The following is a 15,792-nucleotide window of genomic DNA, read 5'->3' as shown; positions in this document are numbered from 1 at the left end:
GGATAAGATACTGCCCCATCACTTTATTGTGAAGGCCAACTCTGCAATGTAATGTTGCCATAGCAATATATTTTATAATATTCAGTTTAAAATTTCAATTCTAATTTTTAAAAATTTATGTGAAATGTACTCAGCAACGAGTTTGCATCATTGCGGTAATGATATGACAAGGTGCGCTTAGGAATATCGTGGCACAGTAGTTATGACTAGTAATCCAGAGACCTAGCCTGTTGATCTGGGAATGTGAGTTCAAATCCCAATACAGCAACTAGGGATAAATCTGAAATCAAAAAATCTAGCAGCAGACACAGTGACTATGAAGCTGTTGGATTAATGTAAAGACCCATCTAGTTCACTAATGTGCTTTAGCGAAGCAAATCCCTAAATTCTGCCCCTGTCTGACCTATGTAACTCCTGACCCACAGTAATGTGGTTGACTCATAACTGCCCTCCGAAAAGGCCTAGTGAACCACCCAGCTGTATTCAGGGAGACTGCTCACCACCATCTTCTCAGGAGCAGTTAGGGATGGACAATAAATGCTAGCCATGCCAGCGACACTCGCCTCCCATGAATAAAAAAATGATCAGTTAGATGCAGAATTAAGCAAAACACTTTTGCTTTATGGCATCACTGTCTTAAGAAGCAAGGTCGGAAAAAAAATGAGGGCGAGCTGACCCAATCTTATGGGGCTCATGGACAGCTTTAGGACCATGCAAGCGATGAGGGTCTGACATCTGTTAAGTGGGTAGCACAGTGAAATGCAGGAACACCAATCCAAACCTTTGCACAGCAAAACCGGACCCCCCGCCCCCAGCCCCCCACTGCAAGATGAATGCCACCCTTGCTGGGGTGCTCTCGTTGCTGTTTATAGTTAGGGATTTGGGAGCCTGTGGCCCACATGCTGCCTTTGGTAGGGAATTGTACTTGGCAGAGCTAAAGAGCAGGGAAAAACAAATGTGAAATATTGGCCGGGATTTTCTGGCTCCGCTGTGGTGGGACCCTCAGTGGGAGATTCGGCGACCCAGGACCAGATGATCCCGGCGGTAGGCTGGACTGGAAAATCCCACCCAATGGGCAGAATTTTACAACCCCGTTTTGGCAGAGACGGGGCCGTAAAATGCGACGAGACATTCTAAACCCCATTGACTTCAGCAGGAAAATCCCACTGTCATAAAATTCTGCCCAATGTTTCTGTTAGAGTTAATATTGTTCATATCTCATGACCCCTAACAACCCACACCAAGTAAATACTGCTGCTTTTTGTTTGTCAGTGAACAAGTTTTACTGCAACAATTTCTTCACTGATGATTATGTAAGCTGCATATAGGTCATAAGTTGTACATTCTAATGTTACAGAACTTCCAACAGTGCTGCATGGAATTACACAAATACTCGCAAAGCATTCACTTATCAAGGGAGAGTTTTACCATTTAAAAATCCCTGGTAAACAGTCTCACCAATAGGAACCTTGTTAAGGGGAGAGACTTGCCATTGTAAATGTCTTTTAAAGACAGACTTTCACCATCAGGAACCAGAGACCCATAGAACTTGACAGCGCCGAAGGAGCTCATTTGACCCACTGTCTGTGCTGGTTCTTTGTTAGAACAATTTAAATTTAATCCCTCTGCCTTGCTGTCTCTCGGTAGCCCTGTAAAATTATGCTTGAAATGTTTATCTGTTCTTTTTAAAAATGCACCAGTCTCTGCCTCAATGAGTCCCAGTGGCCCATCATTGTACGCTCTAACAACTCTATTAAGATGGTTTTCATAACTTCACCCCTCGTTCTCTTTATTACAGTTTTAAATTGACGACCCGCTCATTCCCCAACCAGAGTAAACAGTTTTTCCCCGTTCACTCTATCAAGACTTCTCACGATTAGAAAATCTCCTATTAAATCTAATTTTAAACTTCTCTGCTCCAGTGTAAGTAATCCCTGGCCGCAATTTTCCGGCCTCATCCCGGCGAGACCCACCTCGGGAAATTCCATTGACTTTTGGGGGGACTGGATGATCCCAGCAGCGGGCGGGGCCGGAACCAAGTTACTTCTGATAATGTAATTCTGGTGAATCTACACTTCATGCTTTCTATGGCTTTAATGTCTTTTCTGTATTACACACTGTAAACTAAGTGTAGCTGAACTTTTAAACTTTATTATAACCTCTTTAATTTTGTACTCTACATCCCTATTTATAAAATTGCCACGGATCTTTTTATGGCTCCATCTAGCTGCGTTTGTAGCTTCGGGAAGTTCAGCCTCTTTCCATCGAATGTAAAAGGAAGAAGAACTTGCGTTTTTGTAGCACTTCATACAATCTGAGGACACCCCGAAGTATATTACAGCTGGTGAAGTTCTTTCTTGAAGTGCAGACACTGTTGTAATGTAGCAACCACAGCAGCCAACTTGGCCGCATAAACAACAAAACGACAATCACTAGATAGTCTTGTTTTAGTGATGTTGATTCCGAGATAAATATTGGCAAGGGTGCCAGGAGAACTCACCTGCTTTATTGGAATAGTACCATGGGATCTTTTGCATCCACCTGAAAGGGCAGATGGTGGCACCTCTGACAGTGCAGCACTCCTTCAGCTGGAGTATCAAGCCTAGATTTTGTGTATGGTTCCCACTGCTTGCTTTACAATCCAAAATATACAAATTCACACTTCTCCGTATCAAACAACATCAACCATTAGTTTTCCCATGTCCATGTCTGCCTGAAATAATTGACAGCACTCAGTTTGCCAAACCATTACTTTCTTCAGCAAATTTCGATATCATGCTTCTAAAGTCTGTGTCCAAATGATTTATACATATACCAAGAACAGTATATGCAGCACTAGTCCTCATTTTAACCCTTCTCCAATCTGAGAAATACCCATTAATTTAACACCTTTGTTTCCTGCCCATCAACTAACTTCCTACTTATGCTGCTACATTTTCCTTTTTTACCCAACTGCATGAATGTTTGCAACATGTCCACTGTGAAACAATTGATGAATTGCCTTTGGAAATTCATATACACAATATCTATTACATTCCTTTTACTATGCAATTGGTCACTGCTTCAAACATTTCTTCCCTTTAACAAATAGATACTCACTGTCCTTCATTAACCCATTGCATTTCTAAGGTTTTAGAATTTATCCTTGGGCATAAAGAGTCGCTGGCAGTTAAGAGTTTACATTGGTTGTGAACATAAGAATGTAAGAAATAGGAGCAGGAGTAGACCATACTGCCTGTCAAGCCTGCTCCGCTGTTCAATATGATCATGGCTGATCTTGGGCTTCAACTCCACTTTCCTACCTGCTCTCCATATCTCTTGATTCCCTGAGACCCCAAAATCTGTCTATCCCAGCCTTAAAACGTATTCAACGATGGAGCATCCACCCTCCGGGGTAGAGAATTTCAAAGATCCACAACTTTTTGAGTGAAGAAATTTCTCCTCATCTCAGTTCTAAATGATCGCCCCCTTATCCTGAAACTCTGCCCCCATGTTTTAGATTCCCCAGCCAGGGGAAAACAACCTCCCAGTGTCCACCCTATCAAGCCCCTGCAGAATCTTGTAGGTTTCAATGAGATCATCTCCCATTCTTCTAACCCCAGAGAGTATAAGCCCAATTTACTCAACCGTCTCTTCATAGGATAAACCTCTCATCCCAGGGACCAATCCAGTGGACCTTTGTTATACCGCCTCCAATACAAATATGTGCTTCCTTAAATACGGAGACCAAAACTGCACACAGTAGTCCAGATGTGGTCTCAAAACCCTGTTAAATCGTAGGAAGACTTCTTTATTCTTGTACCCCAAGATGAGTATTGTAATGTCTCGAATATCAAAGAGTCAGGGTTGATCTGTCTGACTCTTCCACAGCTTCTGAGGAAATTTCAGATTCATGTTCTGGGTGTGGTGACATTGTGGATACAAAAGGAGGAAGAAGAGGACCAGGCAGAAGTCCAGAGACCTGCAGCAGCAGGCAGAAAGGCTCCAGGAAGAAAGATGGTAGTTGTCCTTACCCCACTTGAGCATATAGATCAAGAGCTTCATAGCTCAGTAAGGATCAGTGTGTGAGGAGGTCACTTCAGCAGGGAAGCCGTCATGGCTCACTGCCACTGGCTACAGCCCAGTGCTTGGTCATGCTCAGCCTTGCTTGTGGCTCTGAAAGTGACTCTAGCCACTAATGTTATGTCTTTGCTGCAGCAATTGATATTAACAAAATTCGTCATCAAGCAAGTGAAGGATGCACCTTTCACCAGAGCCAACAACTTCATCTCATTCTCTATTAAGACAACGTAGAAGGAAGACAGGACTCTGGACTTGCAGGATTTCAGGCTATCCTCAGGTGAAGGGCATGATCGACTGTACCACATAGCTCTTGCTTACTCCAACACAATGTCCCAGAGAATGCATGAATAGGAAATGCTTTCAATCACACAGCATGCAGCTGGTGTGTGATGACATGCAGCTCCTGATGCAGGCCTGTGTCACATATCCTGGCAATTACCATGATATCTTCAACCAGTGTGAGTATTTAATTCCCTCTTTATTTCAATCAGACCGTTGAGTCAGAGGCTGGCTGCTTGAGGACAAGGGCCACCCCTGCACACATGCTTCAGGATACCTGTTAGGAATCTGTTCACAGACTCTGAGATGAAATACAATCAAAGCCCTGTATCCATCAGACCCCTGAGAGAACAGAGCATTAAACTTATCAAAGAGCAGCAATCTATTACGCCTTATCACACTGGCTCCCAACTGTACTCAGACAAATCCTCCACCAGAGATGCCTTAATATAATGACTGGGATGATTCAATCTATTGTGATTCAAGTTGGAAATTGCACTTAGGCCAAGGTGAGGCCTGTTCTGTCCTCTAATGCATTGTAAAGTGGATAGCAGCATTTCACATTTTATTCTTCCATCTAACCTGGTGTGTTTTCTTCACAGATAGCTGCCTCAGGAGGAACCCTACCCCCTGTCAGCACACTGACCGCCCTCCACAGCTTGCCACACAACCCCCACCCTGTAGCCCAACAGACCCAGAACCTCATCATGGCTTCCTTACCGAGTGTCATGGCCATTGCACCGAGTGAGTCAACCTGTCTGTCACCTGCGTTAACCAATGGAGGAGCTTCAGCTTTGGTGATAGGTAAATAGGTGTGAGTGAATGGGATATTTCCTATAACTGCCTAAAATGAAGAAAGATTTATATTTATTTAGGATCTTCACGTGTCTTTAAAAAGCATCTCAAAATCCTTCACACACACTGAACATCTGAAGCACAATGTCTGTTGTGGTGTATGAAAATGTGGCAGCTATTCTGTGCAGGATATGATTCCACAAATGGTGATGAAATAAATGACCAATTAATCTGTTCTTTTTGGTGTTTTTTTGAGGGAGGTAGTGAGAACTCAGGGCTCTAGTTTGAATATGTCCTAAGATCTTCAGCATCTACCTGAACTAGTATTACATGTAGATGATATCTTAGGTTAACTTATTGTTCAAAGAACAAATATCAAAATATTAAAAAGCAGAAAAATCCTTGACATTGCTTAATCAGTAATAGTTGATAAAAGTTCTGGCTGATGTGTTACTCGTACAATTGCAGATAACAACATTGAAGGGGGCCATTCAACCTATTGTGTCTATGCTGGCTCTTTGCTAAAGAAATGTAAAACAAATCCTACTGCCTTGTTCTGTCTTATACCTTCCGCTGTTTCAAATCTTGTCTTATCTTCTCTCCCCTTAAAAGTGGCATTGGTTTTTGCTTCAATTATACTCCGATTCAAGGCCTGACCTATTCTGAGTAAACTGATCTTAACTAAGTGCTATGAAGGAAAGAACTTGCATTTATGTAGCATCTCATGACCTCAGGAGATCCCAAGGCACTTTACAGCTAATGTGTAGTCACTGTTGTAATGTAGGCAGTTGCACAGAGCAAGATCCCACAAACAGTAATGTGATAATGGCCATATCATGTGGTTTTGTGGTGTTGTTTGAGGGATAAGCATTGGCCGGGACACAGGATAATTTTTCACTTCTTCTTGAAAATGGTGCCAATTGGATCTTTTATGTCCACCCAAGAGAACAAACTGGGTCTTGAATTTATGTCTCCTCCAAAAGAAACAGTGCAGTAATTCTTCGGTACTGCACCGAAGTGCTAGCCTAGATTTTGCTCTGAAGTCTCTACAGTGGAATTTAAACACAATCTTCTAACTCGGAGGTAAGAGTGCTCCCCTGAGTCAAGCTAGAGTGGTGATCAGAGTCCTGCAGTTGAACTCAGTGTTCATACACTAGAGAACTAAAAAGCATCAGTGGGGGTTCAAGTAGACGTTGAAGATCTTGTGACATTATTCCAATTAGAGTCTGATTGCTGTCTGCTCTCTCTTGTTGATAAATTAGCATGTATGCACATTGCAGCAGGACACTGCTAGGCTCAGCTGTGCAGCCCCAGTAGACGGGGTACACGTTGGGAACTTACAATCTAGGCACACACAAGAGGAAGGGGCATCCTAAAGGAACACTGGAGGGCAGCCAGTGCCTTTGGAACCACATCCCAAAGTATGCCAATGCCTTCAGGAGAGGAGGGGAGTTAATCAGGACCGAGGGGAAGTAGAGCTTTGGAAACTTTTCAAAGATGATAAAGTAGTAAACGGAAGATTGTCCTCAACGAACTGATCCCAGTGAGCAGATAAACTGTGAGGCTTAAAGCAAACCTGATTTACGGAGTGCCAGGTGATCATGACTGCAGCCCACCAAGCATTTGCACATAAAATCTGGCTCCAGAGCTCTCGAGTTTGTTTGAATTGGAATTTTAATTGAATTTTAAAATTGAATTTTTAAATAAAATGCAATAATGAATTACCCGAACATCTAAACATCAAAGAGCAGAGAGACTGGTCTCATCCTGCGCCATCCAAGAGGTATAACACTTCAATGGGAAAGACAAATGCAACTAACTCTGATGTTTGCATGCTTCAGCTCATGCATGTGTAAAGGAAAATGTTCATATTCCTCAATCAGTGCCATCACTTCACACAAGAGGCAGCCACTGGAGGGTGAGGAAATGCACACACCTACATGAACATGCAAGTTATAACAAAGGCTCACTCATGACTGGAATGATGTATGAACATACAAAACTGACTGGCAAAAGAATCCTGCTGGTGTAGTAAGCCTGCCCCACCTAACGATAGCAACAGCATGTTTTTATTTAGTGCCTTTAACATAATAAAATGCCTCCAGGCTCTTCAAAGGAGCATTATAAAACAAAATTTGACCCCAAGCCACATAAGGAAATATTATAGCACATGACCAAAAACTTGGTCAAAGAAGTAGTTTTAAGGAGAGTCTTAAAATTGGAAAGAGAGGTAGAGAGGTTTAGGGAGGGAATTCCAAAGCTTAGGGGCCTAGTCAGCTGCAGGCACAGCCACCAATAGTGGAGCAATTAAAATTGGGATTGCTCAAGAGGCCAGGAGTAGAGGAGCACAGATATCTCAGGGTTGTGGGTCTGGAGGAGGTTACAGAGATAGGGAGGGGTGAGGCCTTAAAGGGATTTGAAAACAAGGGTGAAAGTTTAAAAATCAAGGCATTGCTTGACTTGGAGCTAACGTAGGTCAATGATCACAGAGTGTTGGGTGAACGGGATTTAATGCAAGTTCGGCCACAGAAGCAGAGTTGCAGATGACCTCAAAATTTTTTGAGGGTAGAATGGTGGGAGTCCAGCAAGGAGTGCATTGGAATAGTCAAGTCTAGAGGTAACAAAGACACGAATGAAGGTTTTGCAACAGATAAGCTGAGGCAAGGATAAGAGTTAGGTGATGTTAAAGAGATAGAAATAGAGTCAAATATGACACCAAGGTTGCAAGCCATCTGGTTCAGCTTCAGTTACCAGGGAGGAGGATGTAGTCAGTAGTTAAAGAACAAGGTAGCAGGGCCTGTCGATAATGGCTTCTATCTTCCCAATATTTAAATGGAGGAAATTCCTGCTCATCCGGTACTGGATGTTGGAGAACAGTCTGATAATTTAGCTACAGTGGAGCAGCAGAGAGCTAAAAAGCGCTGGTGGTGAAGTAGAGCTAGGAGGTAGTCAACCTATGTGAAAACTAATGCTGTGTTTTCAGATGATGTTGCTGAAGGGCTGTCTGTAGGATGAGAAATTGGACGGGGTCAAGGATAGATGCTTGGGCAATGCCATAGGTAATGGTGCGGCAGCAGGAAGAGAAGCCATTGCAAGTGATCATCTGGCAATGATCAGATCGGTAAGAATAGAACCAGGCAAGTGCAGTCCCACTGAGCTGGACGACAGTGGAGAGGTGTTGGAGGAAGACGGTTTGGTCAACAGTGTTAAAGGCTGCAAACAAGTTGAGAAGGATGAGGGGCGAAATTTTACCTTTGTCACTTTGATAAGAGCCTTTTCGGTTCATGGCAGGGGTGGAAAGCCGACTGGAGGGATTGGAGTCCCAGAAAAGATGGGTACAGATTTGGGAGGTGACAACACATTCAAGGACTTTAGAGAGGAAAGAGGGGTTGGAGATATCACACACGATAGCTGCAGCGTCGTGACCAAACACTATCCTCCTCCTGCCATTCACCGTGTAACCTCAGGAGATTAAAAATGATCCCCTCTTTCAATATTGCTGAATGTGTTGCATTTTCTGCCTCACCTTTTTAAGTCTCGCTGCCATGTTGTTCATTAAGACTCTCGGGTGGCTACTAAATATCCCATCCTGTGATGTTGGAAGAAGAGTGTTACTCACAATAAGAGGTTGTGGTGGAAGAATTAATCCAGGCTGATTTTTTTGGTTCAAGTTGGTTTATTTTCAAGACAACTCCTCAATACCAATGACTTCCAAGTAGCTTCCACACAAAGTGTTCAAGTTGTTTCTTTTTATTCTATTTAGATGGGATAATCAATGCCCATCACCTGTTTTAACTAGCAGTTCTCTTTAACAAGGTGATTGCCAGGCAGTGTGATTATTTATACATTGACAGAGTCCCCTCTTTTCTTTTTAAATTAAAAAACTTAAAATGTTCTTTAAGTTTTTTTTCAAAAAAAACAGAAGGAAATAATGTCACATATTTCCACATCTATAGCTCCCATATTTCTATATATTTTTTTTTCATTGCATCATTATAACATAAGACGCCCCACTTTCAATACATTTAATAATTTCTTAGAGCAGGCACTTCTTTTCGAAAAAATGTCTGATAGTTGGTGACTTGCGTCAACCCATTGTATCTTAGAGATCTCTCTTCTGTCTAACATTTCTTTTATGCTGGCTAGGACTATTCTTAGCCTGTTTTCAGTGACACTTTTCGTGGAATGAATGTTGTCCCAAAGAGACCAGTTATCAACATAACATTCTATGGGCAAACCTTTCCCACAGTGCCCCTTATATAATATTTCTGTCAGTATATTGGATTAGTAACCCCCATATCTAATGCTTCTACCAAGGCCAGCGTTTCAGCAGCTAAGGTGCTTTTCACTTCCCTTTTTATTTTCTTGGCCTCCCAAGCCAGTGGGCAACATTTATTATTCTTTCCCGCCAAGAATATGATAAACCCTGCTGTGCTAGAGTACCCATCTGGAAGATTGGCATGTGAGGCATTGCTAAAAATGACCAACCTCATATCTTCTGGATCACCCAAGGTTGGAAAATTGAGCACATATCTCTCAGAATTTAATTTTTTTTTAAGTGTTTTATTTGCTCTCAGAACTTGCTCAACTGTAGCATATTTCATCATGGTACTCATCCCCAAAACATCATAACTAATGTCAGGCCTAGTCTGAGTGCGCAACTAGTTCAACTGCCCAATCAAACTTCTCAACTGTTCAGTTTCTTCCTTGGTAGCAGGATCTTCTTTTTGTGAGGATCTAACCCAAGTTATTGGAATATGATTAACAGTTTCTAGATAAGATTGTTGACTCAATATCACTCCTAATTTGCTCTGTTTAATGTCTAAACTTGTGTATTTAAAGGCCCCTGAAGCCTGACTTCCGACCTTTATCTCTTCAATTATCAATTATTCAAATTCTACAGAGCCTCCTCACAGGAAATCATCAACATACATGATAAATATTCCAGCTAGTTTCTCCTTATGGTACCAAGTAGAACATCGCGGGGTCTGCTTTAACTGAATGCAACTGGTTTTTAACAGGACAGACCTCATGGAAAAATACCAAACTTTGGTGCATCATTCAACCCATAAACACACTTGTTCAATTTCTATAGATTTCCTTCTACATTCCCGGCTTCTTTGGATGGTTTTAAAAAAAACTTCCCTTTGATACTTCTCCCCCTGTAAAAACACTGCCTTTATATCAATCGATTTACACTCCCAGGAATAGGATGCCAAAATAGCTAAAAAAAAAATCTCCAAACTCACTTTCCCCACAGTAGGCGAATCCACTCTGACATCCTGATCTCCTGGTCTCTCTTCAAAGCCTCGGGCTACTAACCTCGCGTTGGCCTTATATGTGCCGTCTGGGTGTACCTTTTCTGTACAGATCCATCTATGAGATAAAGCCTTCTGTCAGGTATTTTAGTATATACCCCAAACTCCTTACAACTTCCTAACTCTTTCAGTTTGGCTTCCTTTATCAGCTTATTTCCCAATTTATTAGCAGCTACTCGAATCTCCTGGTCATAAGAACTTCTATTGAGATTCCTTGCTTGTTCTCTAGTCCTCCTTGTTAAGCTACAGCCTCTACTCACATTCCTCTCCCTTTGTGGACTGCTACTATATTATCGTTCTCCCATGCAAGCAGAACCCCATTCACAAGTCTGGTGATTTTTTTTTCTCGGGTCACGACCATTTTCTGGTCCACTGTCAGAAACCATGCTGAGCTTTCTGGGTTTCTACATCTTTACCTCAGTTTGCCAATTGATAGGACTTGTCTCTGTCCTTCATCCTGCATAGTTAGCCAATGTTTGTATTTCCCAGTGGCCTTTCCTGCTCTCCCTACGATGGTGGCATCTCTCCACCCACTGGTCCCTTCTGGCATGTATGTTCCTTTTGTTCCTACTTTGGGTAGTTGCCGTGTTGGATGAATAGCGTTGTCCTGTACCTCAGTATTACTTTGTTCATAGTCAGTCAACCCTGTATCCACACACACAGTAGTTATATGAAGTGCATAGTGCCTCCTCACGTTCTATGTCCTGTTCAGAATCTATAAAAGTATAGTGAGTACCAATTAACCATGAAGAATATACCCTAGCAGTTTGATTGTTGTGTTGCACCTTTCCCATCACTCCCTATTACCTTGCCAGGTCCTTTCCACCCTTCCCTTTTATAATATACCATGTCTCCTTGTCTGAACTGTATTCCTGATGGTCTTATGCGATGCCGCAGAGCTCACCGAATTTTCTCCAAAACCTCAACTTTAATGGAAGCTTTTTTGCCCACATGCAAAGTGTTCAGATGAGCAGAAAAGGTGGAGCTAATGCTAGTCTCTTTTAGAGTAGGGGGAGCATCCAATAACACCAACAGCAACTTCGGATTTCTTTTATACACCAACTGGTATGGACTGTACCCCCCAACAATTTGCAGAGAATTCTTTGCATGCACCGCTCATGCTAGTGCCATTTGCAATTTACAATCTGGTTGCTCAGCCAATATTTTATGTAATGTGTCATCTATTATCACATGGTTCTTTCGCAAAGACCATTACTAAAAAGGTTCTCGGCTGCAGTGTGCATAGCTATAATGTTTAAATTTTCACACATATCTCGAAATTCATCACTGGCGAATTCCCCACCATTATCTGTGAGGAACTTCATTAGTGTTCCTAATCCTTTTCCTACACATTTCTCCATGACCTTATCGACAATGGTCCTTTTGTCTTTACTATGTATCAGTGGATAGGCTAAATGTGGTTGCCATATCTATGACGTGTAGTAAAAAAATACCCTTATCCTTGTCCCAAACTTTCAAGTCCATGTTACTGCATTGTTAAACTCCCTGGCTGTAGCAAGCTCATTACAGGACGCAGTGGTGTCTTGCGGTATTTAAGGCAAATTTCACACTGAGCAGTGATTTGTTTAATAAGATCATCATGTCCTTTACTGACCACTCCCACATCTCGAGTAGGGTCTTCAGTTCCTGTGGCGCTGGATGTGTAAACTATGTAATTTCCAAATGATTATCTTTTTGTCCACCAAATTCTTATTCTCAACAGTTAACAAAACTTCATGAACTTTTTGATGAGAAATCTCTGGCTTCCTTAGTGGCAAGGAGTAATGGCTTGACCGAGTAAACTGTAGATCCACATTTTTTCCAAACATGACTGCTCTATCATTCTTCATATCTAACGTCATCTGAGCCTTCTTCATTGCAAATCAACTCAACAATAGTGGTATCTCGCTAGCTGTACTGATTATCTGTACTGATAAACAGAATGATCCCTACTATCGTACAAGGGAGGACCACCCGTTTGGAGGATGTTAATGTATTGTCAACCCCGAACCTGAAGCAGGTAGAGCTTTCATACTCCTTGATCTTTCACTGGTCTGCCTCATCAAGAGACTCCAGATAGCAGTCAAGCTAGTCCATGCCACACACCATAAAAGCAACCACTGTCCAGAACTGCACAGTTGAAAGAATCTACCATCAAGATACTCATCACCGGATTCAAACTCTCAGTGATCAATACAATTCCATCATGGCAGCCACCATCATCTTTTCAGTTTCAGATGAATCCGTCTCTTGGGTCACTTCAAAAACACGATTCCTTCCCTGTGGGCAGTTCATTGTATAATGATACTGGGAATCATACCAAAAACACCAATTCCCCGTGCACTTTTTGGGTTTAAACACCTACGGTCACCGTCCCAGTCATGCTTTTTGTCCTGACTCTCAAATTGGCTAGGGTTATGACTATTTTCAGACCACTTGTCATTAACTTCATCTTTGTATTGGAATCTTCATCTAATATTTGGTCAACCTCAAAATTCAGCAACCATTGAATCCTCTATCTTTTGTTTCATAGCCTAGTTGTTCACATTTGCTTAGAAAGTGGCAGGGAACAGCTGTTTCCCCAGGGATTTTTTCAGGGCAGCAGCCATTTGATCGAGGAGAGGTTCTTTCCCCTGGAATTGAACCTCTGTTAGTACTAAAAGACTAGCAACATGGGAAATGAGAGCACAGTTCTATAATTTAAATGCCAATACCAATTCTGGAATTTAAAGTTCAAATCTCTGTAGTGTCCTGTACCATTTATCAAAATCCATGATATATTCTTCCATGGACTGATCATCTGATTTTCTAAACCTATCAAAGATCATCCAAGCTTCATACCCTTCCAATAACTCATCCCTTTTGTAAAACTTATCCAAAAATTTTAACAAAAGGTTTAATCCCTCTTAATGATCCAAATCATCCACTTTCCAATCTGAAAATACTTTACTCCTTATCTCACATTTGGCTGGTAATGATAACACCAAAGCCATACCTTGCTTCTTCTGGGGTAGAGCAGTAACCCGGGACCATATTTCAACTTCAGCCTTCCATCGCTGATAAGGTTCAGAGTCAGAAAAAAATTATAGTCAAAGTGGATAGTCAAAGATTGCAATTATGCACCATCCTTCCGCCATTCCTTAACTTAAATTGTCAGCAATGGTACACTTCTTTTCCCTCAGAGGATTGAGACAGAAATCTTCACATACAGCAATCAATCAGCAAAGCTTAAAGTTCATCCTCTGCTACCATGTTACCAACAATAAGAGGTTGTGGTGGAAGAATTAATCCAGGCTGGTCTTTTGGTTCAAGCTGATTTATTTTCAAGACAAATCCTCAGTGATACTGACTTCCAAGTAGCTTCCACACAAAGTGTTCCAGCTGTTTCTTTTTATTCTATTTAGATGGGATAATCAATGCCCATCATCTGTTTTAACTAGCAATTGTCTTTAACAAGGTGATTGCCTTGCAGTGTGATTATTTATATGTTGACAAAGGACAGGGACGTTCTCCCCAGTGTCCTAACTGATATTTATCCTTCAACCAACATCACCAAAAAGCAGATCATCTGACCGTTATCACATTGTTGTTTGTGGATCTTGCTGTGTGAAAATTAGCTGCTGTGTTGTCTCCTGGGTTGCTTTTCAAAAGTATTCGATTGGCTGTTAAGCGTTTTGGAATGTCCTGAGGTCATGAAAAGCAGGATATAAATGCAAGTCTTTCTTCCCGGACTGAGAGGTAGGAGTGTGTAGCTCAATTATTGCTGCTGGGAACATCCGAAGACTATTCCAAATCCTTAGCGCAAACTCACTGATTCTTTAATGTTGAACATAATTCCCCCACAAAAACAAACCCTCAGTTTGCCCACAATGTGTGTTGAATTAGAGCTTTTTAATGTGTCCTGTGGTTTGTACGACATGGAATGCGCCAGTAAAAACATTTCCTAACACAAATATTTGTTTTTGTACTTTCAGGACTTGCCACGACTCAAGCTCAGAACGTTCCGGTCATTAACAGCGTGGGCGGCAGCCTGACGACCCTTCAGCCAGTGCAGTTTCCACAGCAACTACATGCCCACCACCAGCAGCCAATCATGCATCAGGTCCAGGGTCACATGGCTCAGAGTTCATTCATGGCTACAATGGCACAGCTTCAGAACCCACATGGTGAGAAACTTTCTTGTTTATTGTCATTCCAGAGGGCTGTGGCTTCAAAAGCAATTTTATGGAATTTAGCATTTAGCGCAAAACTCCCTTCTCCCCAAAACACTTTGCATTTAAAGTCTTACTGACGATGTGTCCTGTGTTCTATCCTGTTTATGAGATTACCCATATTTTGCTGATCAAATATATTGGGAACGGGGGAGGGGAAATTCCTTCTTCCCCACGCAAAAAGCTTGCTTTTCTTCAATGTTTCTCAACCACTAACTGAAACACACAATTCCTGTGGAAACAGATTTCTTGGTGGTAAATTTATCAGCCGTCATGAGACACCTGTAATAATACAAAAGGAAAATATTGCAGATGCTGGAAATCTGTAAGAGAAAATGCTTACCAGGCCTGGCAGCAAAGAAAGCTCTTTTTGATGAAAGGTCATCAAATGAAACATTGGGCTGAATTTTCTCAAATCCCAGGTTGTCCAGCCAATGGGGCCGAATGTGACCCCCTGAGCCCTTGTGGCCGGATGGCAGGACCCTGAGTAGGATATTATTGGCGGCAGTCAATTCGGAGGCCACCACTGGCACCACCATCATCACCAGCCTGCCTCTCAAAGCTGGAAGCCCAATCAGAGGACCAGCAGCTCGGCAGCGCCACCGGTAGAGACGCTGAGGCACCCTTGAAGGGTAGTTGAGCTTTTTATTCATTGTGCCAGGGCCAGGTAGGCAGGCCTTGGCAATTGGAGGGGTGAACCTTCCAGTGGTGGCATTGCAGCTGCGGGGGCAACCATTACTGCCGGGGAGTGGGGGAGACCTCTACGGGCCATGGACTATTAAAGATGCACCCCCCCGAACTGAAATCTGCTGGGAAGCCGCCATGGTTTCCCTGCTAGTGGGGGGCAGGAAGTGACCATTAATTGGCTGCCCACCTCCAGTCAGTAGGCAGCTGCCAATCCCACCAATGAGAATATCCTGTGGAGGCAGGAAGATGTTGGGCTTACCTCTCCATGTCTTCTGCCGCCATTTTGTAAGGTTTACTACCTCCCAGCCTGTCTCCAGAGGACTGGTGAAACTGTTTCTTTCTCCACAGGTGCTAACCAGAAATGCTGAGTACTTCCAGAAATTTCTGCTGTTATGCCACCTGGAATAATGATGCTTTAGTGATTCTCAAGCAGTTAATGG

General features: G+C 42.4%; 1 protein-coding gene across 2 annotated transcripts in view; it reads left to right on the top strand.

Moving 5' to 3' along the window:
• The window catches only part of hnf1a (HNF1 homeobox a), a 226,434-nt gene that overhangs the window by 139,128 nt on the left and 71,514 nt on the right, over positions 1-15,792 (top strand). Inside the window, exons 6-7 of one of the 2 annotated variants that reach the window (XM_041203155.1) lie at positions 4,944-5,145; positions 14,429-14,620. In XM_041203155.1, the coding sequence (XP_041059089.1) occupies positions 4,944-5,145; positions 14,429-14,620 (394 nt within the window). The remainder of the gene's footprint in view (positions 1-4,943; positions 5,146-14,428; positions 14,621-15,792) is intronic. The other variant, XM_041203154.1, reaches the window with a different exon arrangement.

Source organism: Carcharodon carcharias, chromosome 13 (assembly GCF_017639515.1).
Source record: "Carcharodon carcharias isolate sCarCar2 chromosome 13, sCarCar2.pri, whole genome shotgun sequence".
Classification (NCBI taxonomy): domain Eukaryota; kingdom Metazoa; phylum Chordata; class Chondrichthyes; order Lamniformes; family Lamnidae; genus Carcharodon; species Carcharodon carcharias.
The sequence above is the reverse complement of the archived record's forward strand: the minus strand, read 5'-3'. Positions and strand labels throughout refer to the sequence as shown.